The 26,870-nt window shown below is 45.6% G+C and overlaps 1 protein-coding gene across 6 annotated transcripts; it reads right to left on the bottom strand.

The window, feature by feature from the left end:
- On the bottom strand, positions 1 to 25,505 carry LOC115531159 (pleckstrin homology domain-containing family A member 1). Of its 6 annotated transcripts, none has more exons than XM_030340257.1 (13): positions 25,357 to 25,505; positions 22,760 to 23,059; positions 20,732 to 20,788; positions 19,830 to 19,875; positions 18,996 to 19,093; positions 18,289 to 18,432; positions 17,169 to 17,306; positions 14,043 to 14,111; positions 10,162 to 10,226; positions 6,474 to 6,537; positions 6,057 to 6,146; positions 4,017 to 4,090; positions 1 to 1,575 (listed from the first exon to the last, which is right to left on the bottom strand). In XM_030340257.1, the coding sequence occupies exons 2-13, from the start codon at positions 22,898 to 22,900 to the stop codon at positions 1,335 to 1,337; spliced, it is 1,227 nt and encodes a 408-aa protein (XP_030196117.1). In that variant the 5' UTR covers positions 22,901 to 23,059; positions 25,357 to 25,505; the 3' UTR covers positions 1 to 1,334. The 6 variants fall into 6 exon arrangements, with proteins under 6 accessions (XP_030196117.1, XP_030196119.1, XP_030196116.1 ...); XM_030340259.1 differs by having other exon boundaries at positions 4,050 to 4,090; XM_030340256.1 differs by lacking the exon at positions 4,017 to 4,090.
- Between the last annotated feature and the right edge of the window lie 1,365 nt (positions 25,506 to 26,870).

The raw sequence follows: 26,870 nt of genomic DNA, 5'->3' as shown, positions 1-26,870 counted from the left end.
TTGTAAAAAGTCGTTTTTATTTATATTTATTTTCAAGCCTGAAACATAAATAAAAGATTGACATTTTTTTCTAAGAACATTGAGCACACATATGGAACGGCTAAAAATGTTAAATTTATTTTATGATCCCAATGTCCAATTGTAAATAACAGTACAGGCACTTTTTACGCAGCTTGTGTTAAACGGAGAGCTAACGGGAGAACAGAACGACGTCAAAAGACAGGAGAGCGAGAAAGAAATAATAGAGTGAATTTACCGTGCATACTCATGCACGTTTCTATAAAGGGCAGTAACTTACAAATATACTCACATTCTTTCCTAAATGTTCTTTTGTTTTTTCACATTGTGAGTAAAAACACAAATCCGGAATACAAGTACAACAGATTAAAAACACACCCCACCATAACCAAGGGACTACTCGCTGACTGAGTGGTATAAACCAACAGACCCAGCGTCTACAGGCTACAGGGATCTACCTCACTATAATGGAGGCGTTAGCGCAATCAACCAACCTCCCTACCTTAACGTCTACATAGGTGACACTGGCTACACTCAATTCAAGAAGATCTGTACAGTTTTCTTTATTGCTAGAAGCTATGTCCTAGCTGTTGCTAGACAACCATCTTTTCTTTATTTTTTACCGTCTCAACGGTAGGTGTATTGTCGATAAAAATATGCCCTACATTCTTTAATTTCGGCTGAAACGTTAGAAAAGACAGCGACAGGATGTGAAGACTGCTGCCCACCTCAGAGTGGATCAGACCTCCAGGCTTCTGCCCTCCTCTGGGTGGATCAGGCTGAGACGACCTCTAATCTGCTGCTTCAGACTGCTGCCCTCCTCAGGATGGATCAGACCGAGACAACCTCCAGGTCACTGACTCATACTCTGACACGTCCATTGTCACCACAGTTAGGGCAGCACCACCGCGTTTGGGCTATAGAAATATGCTTTGTAGTCCTCTGCTTTTCTTAGTATACATTTTTCTTGTTTCTTTTTCGCGGATGAAGCGCTGACGGGTGCAGCAGCACACGTCATAAATAAGAGCAACGACAGAGGAGGAGGGGAGGATTAATTTGGCTTTGGGCATGAACGTGTGTGTCGAAGAATCACAACTTATCTGATGGTGCCCCACAGTGTGTGTGTGTGTGTGTGTGTGTGTGTGTGTGTGTGTGTGTGTGTGTGGCCCCGTGGTGGTTGTCAGGGCGACGTCAGACCAGGCTTGTCTTAACGTCGGACTCCTCGGCGTTGTAGTTCTTCAGCCGCTCGCCAGCGCCCGCCGTGGACTCGGGCTCCTTGCTGCGGCGTTTCCACGGCGACCCCTCCCGCTCCTCGCTCACTTGCCCGAGCGCCGCCGCGTCTCCTGCAGCGAGAGGCGGGAGTGCGCCGGGGCCCGCATCAGGGCCATCGCCGTGGCCGCACCCGCCCCCACGCCGCTCAGCCGCCACGGCAACAGGCCCAGGAAGTGGCCCGGCGCCGTGGGGGATGTGTCCAGCGTCAGGCTCAGCGTCCGCTGGGGTGGCGGCGCACTGTGGGAGGTGTGGCTCCGCATCAGGGGGTTGGGCCGGTCCGGGGTCCTAGAGAGAGTGGAGAGAGAGCAAGAGCGAGAGAGAGAGAGAGAGGGGGGGGGGGGGGTGGAGAGGAAAATAGGAGAGAGGAATAAAAAGAGAGGGGGAGGAGGAGGGAGGGAGGGAGGGAGGTGAAGGCAGAGGGAGGTAAGAAGGGGATAATGACAGAAATTAGCAAAAAGGAAAATTTAGACAAAAAGGGAAAATATTTGTTCAAAGTAGGACAGATTGGTTGAAGTTAGGATTGATAGATGACACAATTGGTATATGAATGGAATAATGTACGGTTAGATGATCGATTAATTGATTGAATGATGAGTTGCCATGGGAACGGAGCAATGACTGGATATATGGACGGTAGTCGAATGGTAAGGGTTTGAGGTTTTGAAAATCAGACCCATTAGGCATGGGTAAGACTGAATAGGTCTGTAGAGGGCAAGCTAATCTTTAGCCGTCACACCACATCTCAAACCTGACCGACAAAACGTGTCTTGGCACCTTACAGCCAGTCTGAAACAGCCTGTCTGTAACAGCCGGTATGTAACAGCCTGTATGTAACAGCCTAGACCCAAATTTGCCACAGCTGAACGCTCCTTCAGCAGAGACCCACTCTTATTCCTCCTTAAGCACTGAAGGAGTGGCCAATTATCTTCATGGTGAGAGGAAAGATTTGGAGGACGTTTTGTTTCTCCCTGTTTGAAGTGACATTCAAGGAGTCGAGGAGTCGAGGAGAAGAGAAGACCAAGGGAAGATGTCAGGTTTTTGTCTTAGCGGTTAAACCAGGTGCAGTGGCCGGAAAGGAAAACAGTTAATAAATTGGGCCAATAAAATAAGTTTGCACTTCCAACTGCTTTGGGAACAGTGCGGCATGGACTGGTTTCGCATGTTGCCTTGGAAACATCATCATGGTAACGTGCAGTGTTCCTCGAGAGCTCAGAGCACAAGCATTTTGAAATATGTTTTACTGCAGTAGGCCATGAGGGAGGCGCCTTGACGTCTCTTAAGGAGCGTGACGATGATGTCAAGTGTGGCAGAGCTCTAGGACCTGTGTGCCTATGGGGACATGCTATTAACATAATTAGCATGTTCAATGCAGGCAAACATGTTCTGACGGTACTAACAAGCTCTCGGAGGGCTCTTTTCAAGCATTGCATTTAAAAACGTTGTAGTGGAGGGTGCAGTGGAAAAGCAATATTCTGTGTGTGATGGCCCATTTTGAGTGACATGTACACAAAACGGTAGCACTGCCGTTGCCAAGTGGTTGCTCAGGAAGCACAGAAGCAACAAGGCACACGATTGGGCGATGAGCAGCGGTTGGAGGAAGTGGCAAGCGGGGACAGTTCAGGGAAAGTTATTATTTCAGAGTCACACTCTCACAAAAGATACACAGTCAGTCTCTCACAATACAAACAGAAATATTTGCCATATGTGAGCAGTGGAGTACAGGGGGTGTTTGGATGACTATCAGATATTATTGTTATTAGAAGCCAGATATAATATGCAAAAGAGGTGGCTTGGAGTTGCAAAGTATCAGCACGGTTTAGGTTAATTTCTGCATATTGCGTGGGACTGAAATGTTTAAAAGTACCAATATAAACTGACGGACAGAGACCAACAAACCAAATGCTAAACAAACAGACCAGCAGACAGACAAACAGTAAGACAAGAGAGCTAGCTGCATGTTCATAAGCCTGTACCTTTGGGTATAGCGACAATACTAAAATAAATGAGTAGATTGGGAGGGCTATGATGTGGAGCTATAATATGGTGACCGTCTTTCTCAAGGAGATCATAGCAGTCGTAGCCAGGTGGTTAGCAAGGGTCCGATTCGATTCAGGTCTCAACCTTAGGCCTGTAGCGTCTGGACGGAGGCCGGTTTTGGGATATGGCTTATGGAGGATGATGTTATGCTGCTAACAGGAAGCTAATGATAAGCACACAAGCATAAGCGACTGTTGATTGGAAGCATCTGTGGACAGGGCAGGTCAATAGAACATAACTCTATGATCAAGATCAATAACTTAAAAGTACAATGATGGTCTTGGCCGGTTCTACCATGGACGAGTGTTTAGGTATGCTAATGCTAATGTAGCTAGCATAGTTGGGACGGTGATGGTCAGTGGATGGAACTAAAATATAAACTTTAGCTAACTGTTAATGGTTTCCTGTGAGATCCTAGTACTTAGAAACCGAGCATTAGAACGGTGCTCAGAGTTAACCTTGGTCAATCAAAAGACCAAAGAGGACCTCTGGTTCTGACAGGGCCAGTGCTTCCAGGGTTCTGGTGCTGCTGGCTCAACACAGATACAAATAGAAGTGCAGGAGCTAGGGCCTGGCAGGTGAGCATGCAACTGCGGGTGCTGGGTTGTGGGCTAGCTGGGTCAGTAGGGGCGGGGCTAGTTAAACTAGAACGAGGGGAGGTATAGAGGGGTCGGGGCGGGGTCACATACGTGCGGCATTCCCCACTGTAGATCGTGGTATACCTCTCAATACAAGGGCTGGACAGCCTCCTTGCCTGACGTATCTGAAAACAACACAGTGCAAAGCTCAGTCTCAAAGAATGAAGTGTCTTCAGGCCCCGCGCGGCCTCCATGTTGGAGCTGAACTCCATTTTGGAGCCAAGTCTTCCTTTCAGAATGGTACTTTGTGATTTAAAAACCAAAGGGAGGGAGGAGAAAGTTTCGGGTCAGATGAGGAGAGAGAGACAAATATAGGGGGAGAGGCTCCTTTGTGTGGAGGGTAGAGAGGGGGAGAGAGAGGTGCTGGGGGTGTGTGGTGTGTGGTCGAGTTATGTGGACAAATGACATGGTCCTTATTGTGTAGAAAAGAAACCAAACCTCTGATGTCATCATGAGAATGACACAACCACAACAGGTATGGGAATTTATACCTGGGAAAAAGAAAAGCTGAAATAATGCAAAATAAACAATATCAAATATGGCAACAAGTTCATGCACATTCCGTAACACTGGGTGAAGGTAAATAGACATTAGGTGTTTGTTATTTGTTCTCGGTGATATGAAGTTATATCGTAGTATCCTGAGATGTCCCTGTTATGATCACGTTATGTTGTTGTTGTTATGGAGTGTGGCTGGGGATGGCTGGGTGAAGCAGCCTCATCTGTCCATCACACCCAATCTTGGCTGGTTAAGGCTGCACCCTTTAAAAACAAAGAGGGTGCATTGGGCCATAATCACCCCGATAAACCAGCTGTCCCCACACGCACCCAAGCACAACTCCGACATGTCTGGGGGCAACACCTGCTCTGCCCCTTACCCTCTAGAAAAAAAATAACGGTTTATGCTTAATCTACCGGTGTTCTGATGTCAGCCCACTGGGCCACTTATTACTGAGAGATGAATCCAGTGGTTTTCTAGAAGATTTGTTGTGCAGCTAATTACTAATAAATATATTTTTCTACCGAAATGTTAAAATAGTATTGATAAAAAAAAAGAAAAGAACAACACACATCTGTGATGGCTGTTGTTTTGACCCCCACTCAGGGGCCAAATGACACCCTGTCAAATGACTTCCTCTTCCTTCTGATGACCACAGCGCAGGAGGATGACTCTGTCCAACCTCGCACAAATAAAGGTGAAGGGTTCCAAGATATACAAATAAATACAAATACATATTTATATATATTTATTTATTTCGGTATGTATATTTGATTATTTTTTATTATATACAGAGACCACCAGACCTCCTCAAAGCAACGAAATGATCTATTAAATTCAAGATTGGTGCATTGATGGGAATAGAGATATAGTGCCATATCGTCAATATGAATTTTATTCATATATATGTATATATATATATATATATATATTAGAGCTGTCAAGCGATTAAAATATTTAATCGTGATTAATCGCATTAATGTCATAGTTAACTCTAATTAATCGTGATTAATCGCAAATTATTTTCTATGCTAAATATCCCTTGATTTTTTTGTCCCATAATTCTTCTCATTTTAATTCTCTTATCAACATGGTGAAGTGCATCGGCTTGCCTTGTGCAAATGATTTTTTATTGATAACAACATTGGCATATACACTGATCAAAACAGGACGATACAAAAAAAGAGCCTATAGTGCAATTAAACGACTGCTTTGAACAAATGTCATTTGAACATAGCAGTCAGGCTACTGCTTCTTTGTTTTGAGCCAAAGAAAAAAAAAAAGTTTTTTTTATTTTTTATATAAAATAATTGCGTTAATCGTGCGATAAAAAATTAACGCCGTTAAATTTTATTTGCGTTAATGCCGTTAATAACGCGTTTAACTGACAGCTCTAATATATATATATATATATATGACTTGCATTGGAGCAAAATCCGTGGCCATATCACGGAAATTGGCGTTTTTCCGTGATGATTCCACAGATTTTGAGTTACGCGTCCGTGGTAATTTCACGGATTCCTGTGAGACCAGGTTGGGTCCAGGTTGGGTTGCTGATATTAAGGGGCCCTCAGGTCTGGGAGGTGTACTCACGGTAGCGGCCGAGCGCCCGGGGCCCCTCTGAGCCACAATAGCCCCTGAGATAGCCTTGATCCAGCTGTGCATGTCCTCTGGACTGTCTGACTGCGAGAGAGACAGAGAGACAGGTAGATCTTCAAAATTTGTATTTAAAATACATTTTTAGATGCAAAAAATGATTGCGTTAATCGACCTATGGAGAATAATCTCAACCTCTAAGCTAGTTCAACCTGACCAAAAACAAGATGAGAGAGACAGGGCAACACAAAAGCAGCAAAAAAGGCCCATTAGTTTTAAGATGTAAAGCCACAGTCTTTTCACTGATTAGGTGTTTATCCAAAACTATTGACACTGAATGTGGACACATATCATTGAGGTGAGGTCCAATCAGAAGAAAAGGAATGAAAGAATTCAGCCTATCAGAACATTCACCTGTACGTAGAAGGTCCGTGATTGGGTAACCACCTCAAACAGGTTGTCCCTCATCATCAAATCACTGAGAAGAATCAAACAAACAAAAGGTTTGGTCAATTCACAGAGCAAATCCCTGCTGTGTTTGATTATATGTCCGACCTGGGAATATAGGAAGAATAAAAAGCACTCAGAACTGCTAATGGTTAAGTCTTTCATCAGTGAGGTCTCTCAGCCATAAGGTAACATATAAAAGTGAGATTTTCAGCATGAAATGCTCAAGCTAAATCAGTCAACATACAGATACTAGGGCCCTATGATTTCCGCTATAACGAAAACACGGACGGAATCACGGAATTGGACAATAAAAACGGAATCTACTGATAATTTTTTTTTATTTATGTCTATTTATTTTTTAAATTATACAGGAAAGTATTAAAATTTGGCTAATATTTAAATTTAAAACGGGCCTATCTCAGTAAAATAACTGATTTCCAGCAGGTTCCTGTTCTGCAGCACATATAACATGCAACAGGGACAAGGCACATCACAAGTCACATTTACATTATGCAGCGGAATTCGCCATTATTTTGGTGAAATTCAGTTTCGAGGGAAAAGGGAAACAACACAGGTGACATCAACGTCACTGAATGTTTAGCAGTCACTCCCACAATAATGTAAAAAAAAATCCCCGGTCCACCACTCCAGCCTAGGTGGCGGGAATGCAAACAATAGGTCCCGCCCCCGCTCCTAACAAGTAGCCGAAGAAGAAGTTGAAGCGCCCATAATTCGGTTCTAACCCCCAAATTCAGAGCCGAACATAGGCGTCGATAGTATTTTGTCCCCACCACTTTTAAAAATGTGCAAACCAATTACGACTGAAAAAATCCCTGCATACTCAACCGAAATCATTCTAAAAGAGTCTAAAATCATGCGATAGGCACGCATGAAGACATCTATTAGATTGGCCTACCTAATAAACCGTTGGAACACACAAGACCGGATCCCATAGAAACGCCGGTAAACAAACCAAGAGAAGCCCAATCCCTATGAGAGCACCCCGTGCAACGGCCATCCGGAGGCGCACAGAGCTTTTGGCCGTGATATTATATATACAATTATATCTCATCTCATCTTCATCCGCTTATCCGGGGTCGGCTCGCGGGGGGAGCAGCTCAAGCAGGGGGCCCCAGACTTCCCTTTCCCAGGCCACATTGACCAGCTCTGACGGGGGGATCCCGAGGCGTTCCCAGGCCAGTTTTGAGATATAATCTCTCCACCTAGTCTTGGGTCTTCCCCGAGGTCTCCTCCCCACTGGACGTGCCTGAAACACCTCCCAAGGGAGGCGCCCAGTGGGCATCCTTACCACCCAGCTGACTCCTTTCTAAGTAAAGGAGCAGCGGCTCTAATCCGAGTTCCTCACGGATGGCTGAGCTTCTCACCCTATCCCTAAGGGAGACACCAGCCACCCTTCTCATCTCGGCCGCTTGTACCCGCGATCTCTTCCTTTCGGTCATCACCCAACCCTCATGACCATAGGTGAGGATTGGAACGAAGATCGACCGGTAGATCGATACAATTATATTATATTATATACTATTATATATAGAGCTCCGAGAGTCGCAAACGGCAACAATCACTTTCTCCTCCATGCTGCAGTTCACCCCGGACTGCACTGCACTGAGTTTGACAGTTGAATGCTGATTGGTTGTTATGTTACACATGTCACTCAGTGGCCACGCTGTTGAACGCTGATTGGCTGTCATCACGCGAAATTCGCGCCAAAGTTGAAATATTTCAACTCGAGCGAATTTGTCGCGCCACAAATCCTCGTGAACGCGCTCTCCTGTGCACGGCGAAAGTGTGGCACGACAAATCAAAACAAATCAAAAAATTCGCCCGATACCCGTCTCTACGTTAACTTTGTATGGGATCTTGTCACCCCGTCGCGTTTGGTGTGAACGCACTGAAGAAGTTTCAAGACAGACAGCCAAAATTGACATTTTTATTCAGAAAATAGCCGATCCTTTTGCTTCCTGTAAAAAGCATGTTTGTGACACTGGATAACGATATGGATACATAATCTAGCCTGAATGTGGAGGGCCACATAAGGTAAGAAATTGGTTTACGTAAACTTTGCTGCTGGTTCTGTTTGCTCGTGATGACCTGGCCAAAGGTTACCCACGGTCCTAAGCGATTGTGATCTGATTCTGGTTGGTGCTCCAGCTAGTATGCATTGTATACATAGATTGCAGCTAGTAGCAGCTACACACGGTGCGATTGCTATGCCAATATGGTTATAGTTGATTTGTCTGATTGAGATATGTGACGACTTGGAGCCTGGTAGGCCTATCCTGACATAAATATGTTCTTGCATAACCTGTGTGATTATCCTAAACTGTAGGGGATTTTATTTGCGGGCAATTTGCTTATGATGTTGTAACGAGTGAAGTCTACATTGGTCCTTCGCAAGTGTTTACTGGTGGTCAGGATTTGGCAGATGCAATTCTCCTCTGGGCGCTTTTTTAATTTTTTTATGCAGCATAACATATGCTACCAGCAGCCCTTGCTCGTCTTTAAAAGGCTGATGCTCAGTACCTCGTTTCATTTCGTACCCCCTTTACAGTCTGGCATTGTTTGTCTGGTAAACTTTGTTGATGTCAAGATAAGTGTTAAATTGCCAACACTGTTCTTTGTCCTGTGTGTATTAGTATTACATATCCCGAGCCAATACCCTGATGTTTCCTACGCCATTTTGCAAAACAAGCCAAATTACCAACTGTGGTTTTCAACTTTTATTGTTGGATTTTCAACACCTCACAATACACACTGTAGAGCATATTGTAATGCAGCGTTGAATGGATGAATAGCTTACATAAGGGTACCCAGCACTTTTCAAACCACACTCAAGCTTATGGTTATTGTCCCCACCACTTCTAAAAATGAACTGACGCCCTTGGAGCGGAACAATATCCAAAACACTTCTATCACTCAGGTGATCAGCTGTTTTGTAGAATATGTCAACATACTATCGATTGGAAACGCAAAGATACGTGCGATGACCACTTGAAGTCCAAAATCCATATAAAAAACAATGAACACCGTAGCCAGGGCACGCCCCTTCAAACCACAATTTGAGTTTATAAAAAAAGAGTTTATAAGCACTTTATTATTTATGTCATGTTGTTTTTATTTGAAGAACTAAAAACAGTGCAATGTTGGGATGTTTTAATAAATGTAGTCTTCTATCTGATTAAATTGTAAGAATTGTATTCGTTCGCACTTATTTGACACTCGTTTTGATGATTTAAATTGCTTTAAGTGTAAAAACGGAATTCATGAAAATTAAAACGGAAAAAACGGAATTTGGAAAAAAATAAAACGGATTTCATAGGCTCCTAAGATACCTTACTTATTTAAACATATAGCACTCATATATATGTTTTATGTAGTTATTAGCTTGATTAAAACGTAAAAGATTTTGACGTTAACAGTCGCTAACAGTCATCAAGGTTATAAACAAATCTCCATGTTTGTAGTTTTTATTGTATCCAACTTGTAGGCTACCAATAAATGCAACATACACACAGGAATGGGGACGGACGGAGGGAAGGACGGACAGACATGAAGACGGACGGGCGGGCAGGCAGGCAGGCAGACAGACAGACAGACAGAAGGACAGACAGACAGACAGACAGGAGTAGCTGACCTCTGTTTGCACTCCTGCACTTTGTGCACCTCCTTCAGGGGTATCACCTTCAACGGCTCCCTGTCCTGAGGAGAGAGGAGAGAAGGAGCAGGGGAAAGGGGAGGGGAGAGGATAAAGGAGAGTAGGAGCGGGGGAGAGGGGAGGGGAGAGGAGGAGCAGGGGAGAGGGGAGGGGAGAGGAGAGAGGAGAAAAGCAAAAAAGGAGGTGTCAGAGTATGAAGGTATTATTGTAGCAAAAGTCTTTAGCACCTGTAACTGCAGAATTTGAATGCGTACACTAAAGTCACAGTAAATTTGAAGTCGTATATATTTATGTTGCATGTGTACTCTAAAGTCACAAATGTGTAACAGTACATTTGTAGTCGTAAATATTTTTTATACCATTGTAAACACAAAATAGGGTCTACGAGTACGCAAATCTGTGTTACAGGTGCACAAATCCTTTTGCTACAATTATTGCAGCGCAGTTGGTGCAAAACACATTTGCACACCCGTGTTTCATAATCTGAGAACATGCCCAAAAGGTGTGCAGTCGTAAACCCAAATATGAACTAATGCATCAGAAGTTGCACATCTGTGAACGCTATGTTAATTCAGCATTTTAATGAGTGAGCACAAATCCATTTTACAACTGCTCGAATCTGCTCCTGCAAGTCTCAGCTGTGGTTTTTTTTGCAGGTTGTTTTGCACCACGTCTAGTTGGTAAATGTGTAGCAAAAGTATTCGTATCCGTAGATGCCAGAGCGTCCGTGAGCGGGACAAAATAGTCCCGCCCATAGTTTCCTAATCCAATGAAAATCGCCGGCAGGGATGCATTTCTCAAATTATACTGGGACCCACCGCGTGCCAGCCATGGAGCTATAAAGATCGCAGCATACTCAGCGCGGGATACGTTTCTTTCTGGAGAAGTGAAGAGGGCGTCCTACTGAACGGAGGTGGGTATCCTACATTATGTTAAATGAAATGACTTAGTTCAAGTGAATTCCCCCCAAAGTATTTCATTAACATGCCGCAAATGTCCTTCAATGTATTTTAATGGTCGCCATAACATAAATTCAGAAATGTTAATGCAATACTTTGGGGAGAATTCACTTGAACTAAGTCATTTCATTTAACATAATGTTGGATACCCACGAATACTTTGACTAATAACCTGCAAAAAACCCAGAGCTGAGACTTGCAGGAGCAGATTCGAGCAGTTGTAAAATGGATTTGTGCTCGCTCATTAAAATGCTGAATTAACATAGCGTTCACAGATGTGCAACTTCTGATGCATTAGTTCAAATTTGGGTTTACGAATGCACACCTTTTGGGCATGATCTCAGATTATGAAACACGGGTGTGCGAATGTGTTTTGCTGCGATAATTGTAGCAAAAGGATTTGTGCACCTGTAACACAGATTTGCGTACTCGTAGACCCTATTTTGTGTTTACAATGGTATAAAAAATATTTACGACTACAAATGTACTTTTACACATTTGTGACTTTAGAGTACACATGCAAAATAAATATATACGACTTCAAATTTACTGTGACTTTAGTGTACGCATTCAAATTCTGCAGTTACAGGTGCTAAAAACTTTTGCTACAATAATACCTTCATATAGAGGAGGAGGAGAAACGAAAGCTGTATCAGACCAAGGCAACAGAAACCAAATGCGTTACTGGACTCATTGAAGTAAAGCCTTATTTTCTTTCAGGAGCATTACTGAAAACATTAGAATGAGTGTAACATTTAGAAGCGTACATTATACATTGATCAAATGACCTTTCACCCAAAAATGTAAAATTAATCATGCCATGTTAAGATATGAGAGATGTTCTTGTTTATTGATTTTTCTTCAAACACGGTTTTGACAATATTCAGAAGCAGATAGATGAATGGAACCAAAAAGAGAAAAATGCCTAAAACACACCAAGCAGCCTGTTCTAAACCCTGTGTACCTCTTGTCTCAACAGGCTTAACCACATAACATGCTCCTCACAACACCACTGTGCAGCAGGTAACTGATCCTTAAAAAGCCACTAGCAGCAAAAGGAAAATAACTCTGCACCCTATCAATGGAAAAGGCAGCTCTGTATATGTATTAGGGCTGGGCGAGATGGACCAAAAGTCATATCGATATTTTCAAGAAGAATGTATAAGATATATATCGATTTGTTGACGTAATAACATAGTTGCCTTTGCCAAGCTCCAACACGTCATTCTATATCGGTGGCGTCGCTGTGCTTTCAATTCCAGCGCGCCTGCGTTGCTTTGCTTGTTAACCTGCCTTACTGATTACAAACTAAATCCTAAATTTGGGTGTAGGCAAGGGTAGCTAAACATTTTAAAATCAATCGCAATATTGCAATGTTATGAACTGCTCAGACAGCCATGAAGCAACACACCTGTGGGTATAAGGCGGAGCCAGCAGCCCTGCGGCCCATAATGCAGCAGGCTTGAGCGCACTTGACAAACACGTGCACGTGCACGCATGTGCATGCCCAGGCGTAAGGCAATGATGTTAGTTAAGACAGTCAATCCCACTTCTACATAGAATGTAGAAGTAACACACACACTTACACTGAGATGAGATAGGACCGTCCCCCCCCACACACACACACTAGCCTGAGAAAAGATAGGAACCACACACACACTAACCCTGAGACGAGATAGGAACCACACACACACACACACACACTGATGATAGGAACCACACACAAACACACAGATGAGATAGGAACCCAACACAAACACACACACACACATGAAATTTGAACCACACACACGCACGCGCTGCCTCTCTGCATCGGTGAAGGAATGCCAGAGCGCACGTCTTCACGAGTCCAGACGAGCCACTGCAGGGCGTGTGTGCAACGCAGCACGACAAACATCCTCGCTCATGATGGGTTTCACAATATATCCTCAGATAAATGTTAGGGGTCCGAAGCAGGGTCATGGGCTCTGGTAAAATATCCTTTCTTTATCCGGGAAGTTCCTAACCGAGGGAAATTAAGTATGGAAGGACCAGCCATGATGAGAGCTGGTTTAACACGCTACACACTAAGGAAGACTGCTTCAATGCCTCATTTCATATGCCCTTTGGCAAAGGGTACATTAGACCATCCTAAATGTGATGAACAGAGGTAATGCTGTCTCACTGTATGTGAACACATACAGTAACAACCCTAATATCTATACCTTTGGTCAGCATCCACTGAATAAAGAGAAAGTATTGATCCAACATGGTGCTTTGAGATCACTGTTTGGGGGTAGGGCTTGGGATGGTATGTTGAGAATGTGTTAAAGGGGACCTATTAAGCTTTTTCGACTTTTATGACCTATAAACGTTGTTATAGGATTGATAGTCATGTTTAACCATACACAAAAAACGATGTCGATTTTCGGGAAACTCTTCCCCTCATCTGGGGCTTTCAGCATTCTCTTTCAACGCTCGGTTTCGTCCTTCTCCACCCCCTCGCCCCCCTCCTGCCAACCCAACTCCGTTGTGACTGGTTACCTTCCTTGAAGCGCGTGAGCGGGCAGTTTGACCAGGCATATGGGGGCGCGGCAGGAGTGCATCTACGTAGATGATTTCCCGGAAATGTGAACAAGTGAATCTCAAACGTTGTCCCGAGTGTTTAGCGCTCTGCACAGCCACCCCAGACTGTCAGCAGGGAATACGTCGAAATGCATGTACGTCATTATTTGACACTTTAGTATGGTTAAACATGACTATCGATCATTATAACAACTTTTAGGTCATAAAAGTTGAAAAAGCATAATAGGTCCCCTTTAATTATAATGGTCAAATCAACTGCGTGTGTATGCGTTTGGGTGTGCGTGTGGCGTGTGTGTGTTGTCTGTGTGCCTGTGCGCGCACGTCTCCCTGTCTCACCAGGTCAGATTTGAAGTAGCTGACGGCATTCTCGTCCAGCATGAAGTACCTTCTCTTCCAGTTCTTCATCTGAGGAAGAGGAGGGTCATGAGGAAGATCAGAGAATGACACACATCATATCGAAACATGTCATTCTAAGTCATTCTAACTGACGGGTCATAGTATCTAGTGATCTATTCAGAACAACTTGAGAACTACTGCACACCTGAAGTCTACTTGCTTGCAGAGGTTTGAGTGTATTGTTGTATGTATTTAGTTAATTAGTTATACTAGAGGTTTCGCGAGCGAGTTGTGCGCGCTCAACCTCTGTCTGTAATTAAACCCATAGCAATACTGTGGAAACCCCAGCCGATAATGTAAAAAATTTCAGAGCGCATAATATATTAACATTTTGCCTATTATTTTACAACGTAAACATTTGTTCACCGCAAATTACCCTAAAAAAGCAGTGCCAACAAAAGGCAACAGGCTGAACACTGAAGTGGTGTGAGAAATACAGACTTTCTACTCCTCATTCACATATAAGGTAATTTACATTTCCTAAGGAGAAAATACTACCTTAGGCCGTGTTCACATCTAGCGTTTTTTTTAAATCTGCCAGCGCTTGTTTTACATTATTTTCCTATGGAGCAGAGCGTTTCTGGAAAAAGTCACGGCCGTTTTTTTAAACGCCTCTCCCAGCGTTTTTTTCTGCCATACGGAGCGTTGAAAAAAGTTAAACTTTCAGGAAGAAAGCGGCCGACGTCATGCGTCTTTTGGGCAACTGACCAATCACAAGCGGAACATTGACACTTCGTCACGAAGGAAACTCTGAACTGTCAAAACAAGAAACAATGGCGGACAAATCACTCGGGAAAGTGCCGGTGGAGCGATTAATAGTTTTAATTATGTCGAGATCTACGACATGTCTAATGGGCTCTAGCCAGGATACATAGTAACGTCGGGTCTAGAATGTGTTCGTTGCTAGGCGATAGAAAAAACGCTCTCGGCGCTTATAGGACAAAAAACGCTGCCAGCTTTTTATTTTGTTGAAAAAACTGTTGGCTCAACTTTTCCCCATTACAAAAAACGCTAGATGTGAACGCGGCCTTAGGGGTAGTATTATTCAGGAGTACAAATGTCAGGCCAAGACAAGCAGCAGTAGCCTACAGTCACACATAGCATACACACAAAACAAAAAAATCAAACTAAAACAACTAAAACTATCAGTCAGGAGAAGGGTAATATACATGGTGGACTCTATAGACATAATTCACCATACTGTGTTATTGACATGTTTTCGTTCTGTGTAATAGGGACACTGTCTCTTTAAGATCACGTGTCTTATGTGTTGATATGCCGGTCGGTGTGATGTTTGAATTTAACAGATTTTATATGACAAAATGAAAGACCTTGCTCGTCGAGGTGAGAAATTGTCTCTTCCCTGCTTTTATCACAACTTCTACAGTCTATTGACAGAACGTGTTACCTGGGCGCGTGTGTCAATGGCTGAGCAGTTATGTTTTAAAACATAACGTCTTACCTAGGCGAGTGTCGCTGCGGTGTAGGGCTGTCAAAACGAACTTCGCTATTCGAATATAATTCGAATTTTTAAAAAAGGAGAACATTCGAGTGCGGCAACTAACGTTCAAACTTTTTTTTTTTTTTTTTTATAGCAAATTTTATTGACAAGTGCCGCATAATCAAGGACTGCCGCACAAGTCAAGAATTACATTTAACTTTTGCCTAGCAACGACGCAAATCAAAGTCAACGTCGTGCGTCGTGACGTTCGGCATTGTATGCTTACAAGATGGTGGGAAGCAGTGCGCGAGCAGACACAGAGATGGAAAGCATAACTTTCGGATTTCCATCGAGAAACGGGAAGATTACATCCAGAGAAACCGTCATTTGCAAATTATGCTGCAAGTCGTTAAAGTACCACTCGACTACGAGCAACATGAGCGCACACCTCCATTCAGTGCATTACTCGGAGTACGCAGAACAGTTAGCGGCTGAGGAAGAGCCACGGTCAAAACAGCCAAGAATAACATCGTAAAATAGCAGTGTGTGTGTGTATTTGAATGATTGAACATCAGCTTCTTCATTAAACATCATTGCATGAATATTTCTGGCGTTATATCTTACCTATTTATACAAGTTTTGTATTGATTTGGTAAAACTTGTTGCAAATGTTACATAACAGATTTGGTTGACGCGCCCTCTAGTGGACGCGGGACGCAGGCCTAATAATAAGATGGTATCGGTGTATATAATGATATAATAAAATAATAAAAAAAAAATATTCGAATATTATTCGAATATTCCACATAAGAAGCATTAGAAATTCGAATATGATTTGAGGGGAGGATTGACAGCCCTACTGCGGTGTGTGTGCGTGCGTGCGTGGGTGTGTTCTTACCTGGGCGCTAGTGTCGATGGCGGGGCAGTTATGTTTAAAAACATAACGTCTTACCTGGGCGAGTGTCGCTGCGGTGCTTGCGTGTGCGTTCTAACCTGCGCTTGTGTCGATGGCGGAGCCGTTATCGTTAAGGGCGAGTGTCGCTGCGGTGTGTGCACGTGCGTGTGTGTTCTTACCTGCGCGTGTGTCTATGGCGGAGCCGTTGTTTCAAAACATAACATCTTAGATCGGCGAGTGTATCGCTGCCATTGTCTTGACGTACTTTGTGTGCGCATGCTTGTGTGTGCGTGCGCTTCCGTGCATGTGTCGCTGCCTTTGTCTTGACGTGCGGTGTGTGCGCGTGTGTGCGTGTGTGTGTGTGTGTGTGTGTTTCCACGTATGTTCGTGCGCATGTGCATGTGGGTGCGGTGTATGTATGCAGTGTGTATGTATGTGCTTGCGGTGTATCTATGCATTTGCGCGTGTTGTCTGTGAGCTGCAGGCTGCTTGGCACATGCGCACATGAGTAACTGGTGCGACAGGCCTGCTATTATAGTAGTAAGATAGATAGTTACTGTGTGTGTGTACAGTATATTTGACTGTGCACATTGTGTGTGTGTGTGCGTGCGTGTTTGTCACCGTGTGTTTCTAGGCGCACGCGTGCGTTCGTGCATGTGTGTATTTGACTGTGTGCGTGTGACCGTGTGTGTGTGCGTGTGTCACAGTATGTGTGTGTGTGTGTACTGACCACTGCTCCCTGTTTTACACAGAAGCCCGCCTTGATGAGGGCCTGGTCCTGAGCCCCTCTGGACAAAAAGAAGGGAAGCTGGTTCTGGCCCCGCCTCCTCCCTCCTCGCTCCGCCCCATTATGCCCCTCCCCTTGTTCCTAACGCACACAAAAACACACACGCACACAGACACGTGCACACGTACAAACACACAGACACACACAAACAAAAACACACCAACAAACACACGCACACACGACACACACACACACAAAGAATGCATGAACATAAATGTCCGCAGGAGCATACCAGTAACACGCTTCAAAACCACCAGAGACCTCCTCTAGAGCTCCTGCGTATTACTTCTGAGAACGTGACACGAGGAGAAGAGGAAGAACAAGAGATGGAGAAGGAGGGAGGGTTCAGAAGGGAGTGTGTCTCTCTTAAACATCTGGACAAGGACGCTGATATGGCATCCATGAGGTTTGCATTCCAGCGCTGACTGCACAGGCTCAGGCTGCACAGGCTCAGACAGGACAGGTGAGGGCCTGCCGTCAGGAAACAATGCAGCTACTGCTGCCTCGAGCAGACGGACTCCCGCAGAGATGCAGGAGAGGCCGAGGGAAGTCAAGGAGAGGGTTTCTGCCTTGATGCCTTTTTATGTGTCTGCTTGTGTGCGCAAGACCACTCCGAGGTCTTCAGTGGCCTCAATGAGGGGCCTATGAAAGGCCAGGAGACACAGGACCCTCTAACCCTTAGCCTCTGAAGGGCCAGGAGACACAGGAGACACAGGAGAGGGGCAGACCTAGTGGCCGCATGCTACACAACCAAGGTCAAATAAATCCTAAGGTCATCATGACTGCCTATATGGGGTATTAAAAAGGCTTGAATGCTCTGTGGTGTGCAAGTGGGGCTGCTTCAGTAAAGAGATAAGAGAGACCATACGTCTGGTTCTGCAGACAGTGGATCTAGATGCGTTTGCATCGCTTTCTTTAACCGCCTGACTTCAGGATTTCTGACTTAAGTGTGTTCTCTACAGATGCCACCTGCAGTGTTTGTAGGTGTGTGTTATCAAGGAGCAAAGCGGTGGTTTGGATGAGTGGACAGGGGACTCTGTTGGGGGTGTGGGGGGGGGGGTACCTGTGTGGCGGTGATGATTGGGACCCCTCCTATGATCTCCGTCTTGTACGACACCTGCTTCATGGCACCCAGCAGGTCCTGGGGGGTTTCTCCGTGGCTCTGGATCTGGGGCTGGGGGGCGTGGCTCTCGCCTGACTTTGGTACCTTGAAGAGATGTCCCCCAATAAACCACACACAGAGGAACGGGTTAAGGATTGCAGGTCACTATTAAGTGGTTGTCCGAGGAGTTACCAACTCCTCGGTGGTTGACGGGGAGAGGCATGAGCTTTGGAAGCCTCCGGTGCCGTTTATACCTAACCCACTTCCGTGAGGACTTAAGGGTTGGTAAGAAACACTGTTGAGGACCATCGTTGAGTTGGTCTTTTGAGAAGGAATTTGACATTTCGTTAAAATGCTAAAACAAAAGGTTCCTAACGTAACATAATAAGAAAAATATCTGTGTTGATATGGGTTTGTGTGTGTATGTGTGTTTATGTGTGTGTGTGTGTGTGTATGTGTGTGTCTATGTATATCAAGTTTTGTAAATGCATATATATGTGTGTACATGCATATGAATGTGTATATATGTATGTGTGTGTGAATATTAATGTGTAAATGTATATACATATATATATGTGTGTGTGTATGCATGTATCTGGATGTGTGTATGTATGTCTGTGTATATACTGTATGCGTGTGTATGTATATGAATGTGTATATGTGCTCACAGTGATCTTGGTTGCTTTGTTCAGCACACTGATCCACTCCACCAGATCCTGCTGGTCATTGGCCTGCAGGTAGATCTTCCTCATTCCTGCATTAATAACTAGAGAGAGAGAGAGAGAGAGAGAGAGAGAGAGAGAGAGAGAGAGAGAGAGAGAGAGAGAGAGAGAGAGAGAGAGAGAGAGAGAGAGAGAGAGAGAGAGAGAGAGAGAGAGAGAGAGAGAGAGAGAGAGAGAGAGAGAGAGAGAGAGAGAGAGAGAGAGATAACAGATGGAACACCAAGCCATGCATGCAAAACGTAAGCTATAAATAAGTGTGTGTGTGGTGTGGTGGGTGCGTTTGTGAACCAGTACAATGCGGGGGAGGGGGACATAGAGGCTCCAGGTTTCAATTGGGTCAGTAATATCCTGACCATGCACGCACAAACACATACACACTTCCACTCTCACACACACACACACAAATACGTGCACCCCCCCCCCCCCATCTGTGAACTGTTTCCTGCTATTGAGCACCGAGCAACTACTGTAAAATTCTGTTAACTGGCAGACCGCTACGCTACTGTTAGCACCGGGAGAAAAGCCCTCCGACATCCCAGCGGAAACACGGCCGGCCAGAGGGGGAGGGAAGAGAGGAAGGGAAGGAAAGGATGAGGGAAGAGGTAGAGGAAAAGGAGAGAAAGAATTTTTGAGAGAATTTTTTATCCCGCAAATCAGAAGCCAAAGATTGGTTTCCACATATAGGGATGCGTTAAACACACGGGTGAGAATCAGACACTAGAAATAATCGGACCTTGAGAAGCAGAAGGACAATGAGAAGCTAAATGGGGCCGAGCTTACCGAAGCAGAACTCCGCCTTCGGACGCAACTTGGTGGCATCGCTGACCTGGGGGGGGGGGGGAGAGAGAGACAGGGAGAGAGAGAGACAGGGAGAGAGAGAGACAGGGAGAGAGAGAGACAGGGAGAGAGAGAGAGAGAGAGAGATCAGCAAATAAGATATAGAGGTGGATTCAAAGATGAAAGGGAGATGAAAGGAAGAGAGAGAGAAGAGCAGAAGTAGGCACAGAGGTCAAGTGACACTAGAGAAGTGTTGTACATGGTGAGAGAATCCCATGGATGAACTCTTGTACCATTGTCTTCGCCATAAATAGATGACAATAGCACTCTGTTTCGGGCACAACACATACCTAAGCCCTATCATCATAATGCTAACATTCTTTGTCAATGTTGCAGAACCGTATAAGATCTCACCGGTTCATTCCAGAAGCGACAGCTTTGGATGTCATGAGCATTGAGATCGTTGGTAGCATGGTAGCTGTGAAGCGTTGTGTTTATTCGTAACAACAGTATAGTACAGTATAAACTACTCAAAAGTTATGACTAGATAGCAATACCTGCCTTAGACGACAAACATAGCCGAACCGGAACCGCACTAATCAAGGACATCTCAAGTTTTGACTAGATAGCAACACCTGACGACAAACATTGCTGTACCGGAACCGTTTACCCCGACAAACCTTTTCATCCGTAGTGCAGAATAATAGAATGAGCTTACCTGAATGGATGGATGTTGCAACTAATCAGGATAGTAGCAGCAGTTGACACGAATCAGGTAATTTTCTGGAGACTGTATGCGCGCGTGCGTGCGCGCGTGTGCTCTGCGTGCATGTGTGTGGGTCTGCATGTGTGCGTGTGTGTGGTTGTATGCGCTCTGCGTGCATGTGTGTGGGAGTGCTGCTAACCTTGGAGATATAGGTGAGTTTCAGCGAGCCCACATTCTCTGCTCCTATGGGCAGATTCTATCAAAAGAAAAAAAAAGAACTCAGTACATAATACAACGCTATGATGCATAATCACCCAGCAAGCAAAAGTATATAAAAGGATATACTCTCAAAACCTATTGGGATTTATACAATGTAAATAAATGAGACTCATAAGTCCAAATCCAAAAGTACAGATGGTTTAGGGAAAACTTTGGGAAATGGACATATAGTTCTGATTTGAATTGATTTATAGTTTTAAGTTGATGCTGTTAAATACTTGAACACGGCCCAATACAGGTATGAAGAGGCTGAGCAGAGCTGAGGGAGAGGAGGAGAGACGAGAAGGCTAGAGGGGAGAGGAGGGGATGAGGGGAGGAGGATGGGGAAGGAGAGGAGTTGACAGGAGAAGAGGAGGGGAGTTGAGAGGAGAAGAGGAGCGGGGATAAGGAGGCTAAGGGAGGACTTGAGAGTAGTAGAGGAGGGCAGGAGAAGAGTAGAGGAGATGAGGAAGCTAGGGGAGGAGAGGAGTTGAGAGGAGAAGAGGAAAGGAGGAAGGGAGAAGAGGAGAGGAGATGAGGAGCGGAGAGGAGATGAGAGGAAGAGAGTAGATTAGAGAAAGAGAGAAGCAAAGAACAGAGAAGTGGACGGGAGGGACCAGGGGAGAAGAGCAAAGAAGAGAGACCAAGAATAGAAGACAAGAGGAAGAGAATGGGAGAGACAGAGAAAAAAGAAAAGAATAGAAACGAACAGCAGATGAGAACATGAAGTGTAATAAATGATCTGTACGTTGTGGAGGTCCACAGTGGAACCATCATCTCAACGTCTATCAGCACAAGAGGTCCCTGTAGTACCATTGACATTATAACAGCACCGCTAATTGACACACACACACACACACACACACACACACACACACACACACACACACACACACACACACACACACACACACACACACACACACACACACACACACACACACACACACACACACACACTCAGAGTGGTATATTCAACCTCAAACTCGTATATTCAACCTCACATAGGTATATTCCATCTCAGAGTTGCAAATTCAACCTTGGATGGGTATATTCAACCTCGGACTGGTATATTCAACCTCAGAGTGGTATATTCCATCACAGAGTGGTAAATAAACCTTAGAGTGTTATTCAACCTCAGAGTGGTATATTCTGCGTAATCCACAGTTACCTACAGCTATAAGGTACTTTCATCAATAACGCCATTGCTTATTTATCGACCTAATCAATTGAAGTAAAAATATTTTTCTCTTATCTTTGAGCAGATTGTTTCAGTGTTGTCAAGGAAACATCTGGTCAATAGTTATTTACCTTCTTTTAGTATTCAACTATTGGCCGGTTTATTTAGCTGTTAGTGGGCCCCTAATACAGTACTTGAATACCTTCAAGCAATTCAGACTTGGTGCAGAATTACAGAAACTACAAGCCAGTCCCAAAATATGCTTTCCACAAACGTGCCATTTTTTGAGGCGGGTCAAGGTGGAGGTTGGGGGTTTGGTCCTGAGCAGCTTGCGGCCACGGTACCATGCACTCGTGTTTACAGTGGATGTATCGCAATGGAGAGGCGCACACAACTTTTGGCCGTGTTCTGTAAATATTCTAGAACACTCCGGGTGCTCCAGCGGCAGTCCTGGAGCTCTATTTACATCTACACATAATATCATATTATACGATATCTATATCATATAATATATATTATAACGGCCAAAAGCTGTGTGCGCCTCCAGACGATATTATGAATCTCAAACGACTGCGTCGGGTTCTCGACGTCTCTGCCTCTTCCACTTCCACATCAATCTGAAGTAGACTGAACATGGAGCTGAAAGGGATTGTTGCCCGCGATTGTTGACCGCGATGGTCTCCCTCTAGAGCCCCGCTACCCGCAACCGAGACACATACACCTAATGACAACCCACATTGTTACACTAATGTGTGTGTGAGTGTGTGTGTGTGTGTTTGGGTATCTAACCTGCGGGTTGTCCATGTACCAGAGCAGGCTGCCCTGCTGTGTGTCCAGGATGAAGTATCGCCGCAAGAAGCGGCCGCTGCCCTCGTTCTCCTCGACGTCCAGGAACCCACAGATGCGGTTGGACCGATCCACGTACGGCATGGCGCCGGCCTTCCCAGCTCCCTCGCACCGGGGGGCATCACCAGGGGACAGCCACTAGGGGACCAGGGGGCATCACCAGGGGACAGCCACTAGGGGACCGGGGGGCATCACCAGGGGACAGCCGCTAGGGGACCGGGGGGCATCACCAGGGGACAGCCACTAGGGGACGAGGCACAACCAGATAAAATACAACATGACCAAATAAGGACAAAGAATCATAAAATCAAAGCTTCTACGTACAGTTCTACGTACAGGTCTAGATACAGGTCATCAGGTCTACGTAAGGGTCTACATACAGGTCTACGTATAGGTCTAGATACAGGCCTAGATACAAGTCTAAAGGTCTACATACAGGTCTACATACAGGTCTACGTATAGGTCTAGATACAGGTCTAAAGGTCTACATACAGGTCTACATACAGGTCTACGTATAGGTCTAGATACAGGCCTAGATACAGGTCTAAAGGTCTACATAGAGGTCTACGTATAGGTCTAGATACAGGCCTAGATACAGGTCTACTTACAGGTCTGTGTACAGATCTAGATACTACAGTTCTACGTACAGGTCTACATACAGGTCTAGCCAGGTCTTGATACAGGTCTACACACAGGTCTGCGTACAGGTCAGGATACAGGTCAAGGTACAGGTCTACACGTTTAAATACAGGTCTACAAAGATATTATTTCGGGTTAGGGTCCGATGATGGATGGCAGTACGATGGTACGTTTTGCTCGGAGATGGAGAGACATAAACACACAGCCTCTATGTCAACCAGCAGCACATGCCCACACATACAGACTGGCTGGTGACAGACAGACAAAGGTCATAAATGGAAGTATCAGTTTGTGTTCCTCAATGACAAACCATAACAATTCGATTTGTATTAAAATGCGCATGTGTGTTTGCGTGTGCGTGTGTGTGGGGGTTTCACCTCAAGCATTCCTGTAGTGTGATGTCACAGCTGGGCAAATACTGACACTTACTGCCTCTGTCACGTTAAAATTGTACCGGGGGCGAAAATTGTACCGGCCTACGTCATCAGTTGTTTACATCTTGACAACCTGCCTGGCAACAAACGACGCGATCGTCTGTTGCCGGGCAGGTTGCAAAAAACATTCGGCTCATGTTTCCAAAAGACGAAATAACATAATACAGATAACGGATCGCTAGATAACACTTGTTTTTACTTTATATTTGTATTGTATTTAATTGTTTAATCGAATAGCAACAGACGACGCGATCGTCTGTTGCCGGGAAACGGGCGATCGCGTCAAATGACGTAGGACGCAAATGTTCAAGAACCTTCCTAGACGATCGCGTCGTCTGTTGCTATTCGATTAAACACTTACATACAATACAAATATAAAGTAAAAACAAGTGTTATCTAGCGATCCGTTATCTGTATTATGTTATTTCGTATTTTGGAAACATGAGCCGAATGTTTTTTGCAACCTGCCCGGCAACAGACGATCGCGTCGTTTGTTGCCAGGCAGGTTGTCAAGATGTAAACTACTGATGACGTAGGCCGGTACAATTTTCGCCCCCGGTACAATTTTAACGTGACATCTCCAGCACACACACACACACACACACACACACACACACACACACACACACACACACACACACACACACACACACACACACACACACACACACACACACACACACACACACACACACACACACACACACACCTGTGTAAGCCTCTATTGGCAATACCATGCTCAGACAAGTTGCATTTTAAATGTGCTATTATCATGAGTTACGATTGCACATGTATATTTTTTAAACCTCACAGAAAACTTTTGTATGTAGGTATCGTCAGTATGTCGGAATGTGTCTGGGCTGCTATTCTTACTACACTGGTTTTACATCAGGCATGATGATAATGGCGGATATAAGGCAGGATATAGTTGACAGCTGAAGAGGTCACCCAGGGTCACTAAGACCAGACCTGCGCCCTAAAGAGGTCACCCAGACCATCCCCACTGGTCTGCTGGGCTGATAGGTCATCCAGGGTCATCCAGACCATCCCTGCACTCTACTGCTGGGCTGAAGAAGGCCTATACAGTCACCCGCTGCATGTCTGTATGGATAGCTGGGCTATGTCACTAATCATATCATTCTGGCATAATGTCACAATCCAGGCCTCTGCTCCACTGACTTATTGTTCCGAGCAAGAAGAAAGCCCTGGAGAGGTGGCTAGGTGGAGCGACGCGCAAAGGTGTCAACTTTACTCGGCAATCAATCCTAGATGATAAATAAAGTCGATGATGTTACCAGGCCCATCACACCGACCGCCGTATGCCCTGGTAGCCACAGACCCTTCGTCAGTTGTTGGTTACATCTGGTTAACCTGACGCGTTTTTTACCATATAGTGTGACATTTATTCCCGTTCCGATCCTTATTTAAAAACGAGGCCAAAGCATGAGATCTGCGCGTCATACTCACAATAGTCGGGCTCTTCTGGAGTTGTATGTGGCGTTAGGGTCTGGCGTGGATGAGCCGAGTGTTGCTTCAGCCCATTTCCACCGCGACTACAGACCGACCCGGAGGAGAGCAGGGCGAGGAGAGGCTTTCACTTCCTATCACCGCAAAGGATCACGGGAAATGTAGTTGACTAGGCCCTGCTCATCTATTAGCTAAACCAGCGACCTGCTTGCACTACTTTTGTGTTTATTTAAGTCTTAGGCGACTTATCTTGTGGTTTTTTTATAAATTTTATATCATTACGTTGATGAAGGTAGCCTGGGATTCAAGCATTTCATTGCTGTTTTTGTGAATATGATGTTACGGTTAGCGGTGCAGGCAGGTAGGACCCAGATGCAGACGGTTTAGGGAGAACAGCACTTTATTTCTGCCGAAAGGCAGATGCAAGGAGCAAGGGAACACAGGTGACAACTGAGAACACGCAGGACGAACTAACCACAATGACAGCACCAGGAACAAAGGAAAGACAAGGGCTTAAGTAACAAACACAAGACACGCAACGAGGAACAGCTGAGACACATTAGGGGAGGGAGCAGTAATCGACACAGGAGGGAAACACACCAAAACACGACACAGACCATGACAGTACCCCCCCCCTTAAGGGTCGACTCCCAGGCGAACCACGACAAGCAAAAAAAAAACACGAAGAAAGTCAAACCCAAATAGGGTGGGTGGAGGTGAGCCAGGAGGAGGGAATAAAAAAAATAAAAAAAAATGGACTGGGGCAGAGCGGAGGGGTGTCAGGCGGGCAGCTAGAAAACTGCCCCAGGGCATGAGGAAGGCGGGACCCCCAGGAAGGCAAGGTAGAGGGCTGGTTACCCCTGGAGGAAGGCCAGGTAGAGGGCGGACCCCCTCTGGAAGGCGGGACCCCTCAGGAAGGCAAGGTAGAGGGCGGGTCCCCTCTGGAGGAGGGCGAGGTAGAGGGCGGGTCCCCTCTGGAGGAGGGCGAGGTAGAGGGCGGGTCCCCTCTGGAGGAGGGCGAGGTAGAGGGCGGACCCCCTCTAGAAGGCGGGTCCCCTCTGGAGGAAGGCCAGGTAGAGGGCGGACCCCCTCTGGAAGGCGGGACCCCACAGGCAGGAGCGGAGGGCGTGCCTCCCCTGGACGGTCTGGAGGGCGGGCCCCCTCCGGCAGGAGCAGAGGCCAGTCCCCCTCTGGAAGGAGCAGGGGGCGGGCCCCCTCTGGAAGGAGCAGGGGGCGGGCCCCCTCTGGAAGGAGCAGGGGGCGGGCCCCCTCTGGAAGGAGCAGGGGGCGGGCCCCCTCTGGAAGCAGAGGAGTGGGCTCAGGAACCGGACAGGGCTCGGGGACCGGAATCAGTGCGGGAGTTGGAGTGCCGGGAGGAACCGGGTGGTACCCCAAACTCACCACCCCCACTCTGATTGTCCGTAAAGGAGGAGGCTGGTAGCTGGGGACCGGGGGCAGAGGCTGGTAGCTGGGGACCGGGGGCAGAGGCTGGTAGCTGGGGACCGGGGGCAGAG

This window comes from Gadus morhua, chromosome 18 (genome assembly GCF_902167405.1).
Source record: "Gadus morhua chromosome 18, gadMor3.0, whole genome shotgun sequence".
NCBI lineage: Eukaryota > Metazoa > Chordata > Actinopteri > Gadiformes > Gadidae > Gadus > Gadus morhua.
This window is presented reverse-complemented; position numbering and strand designations above follow the sequence as displayed.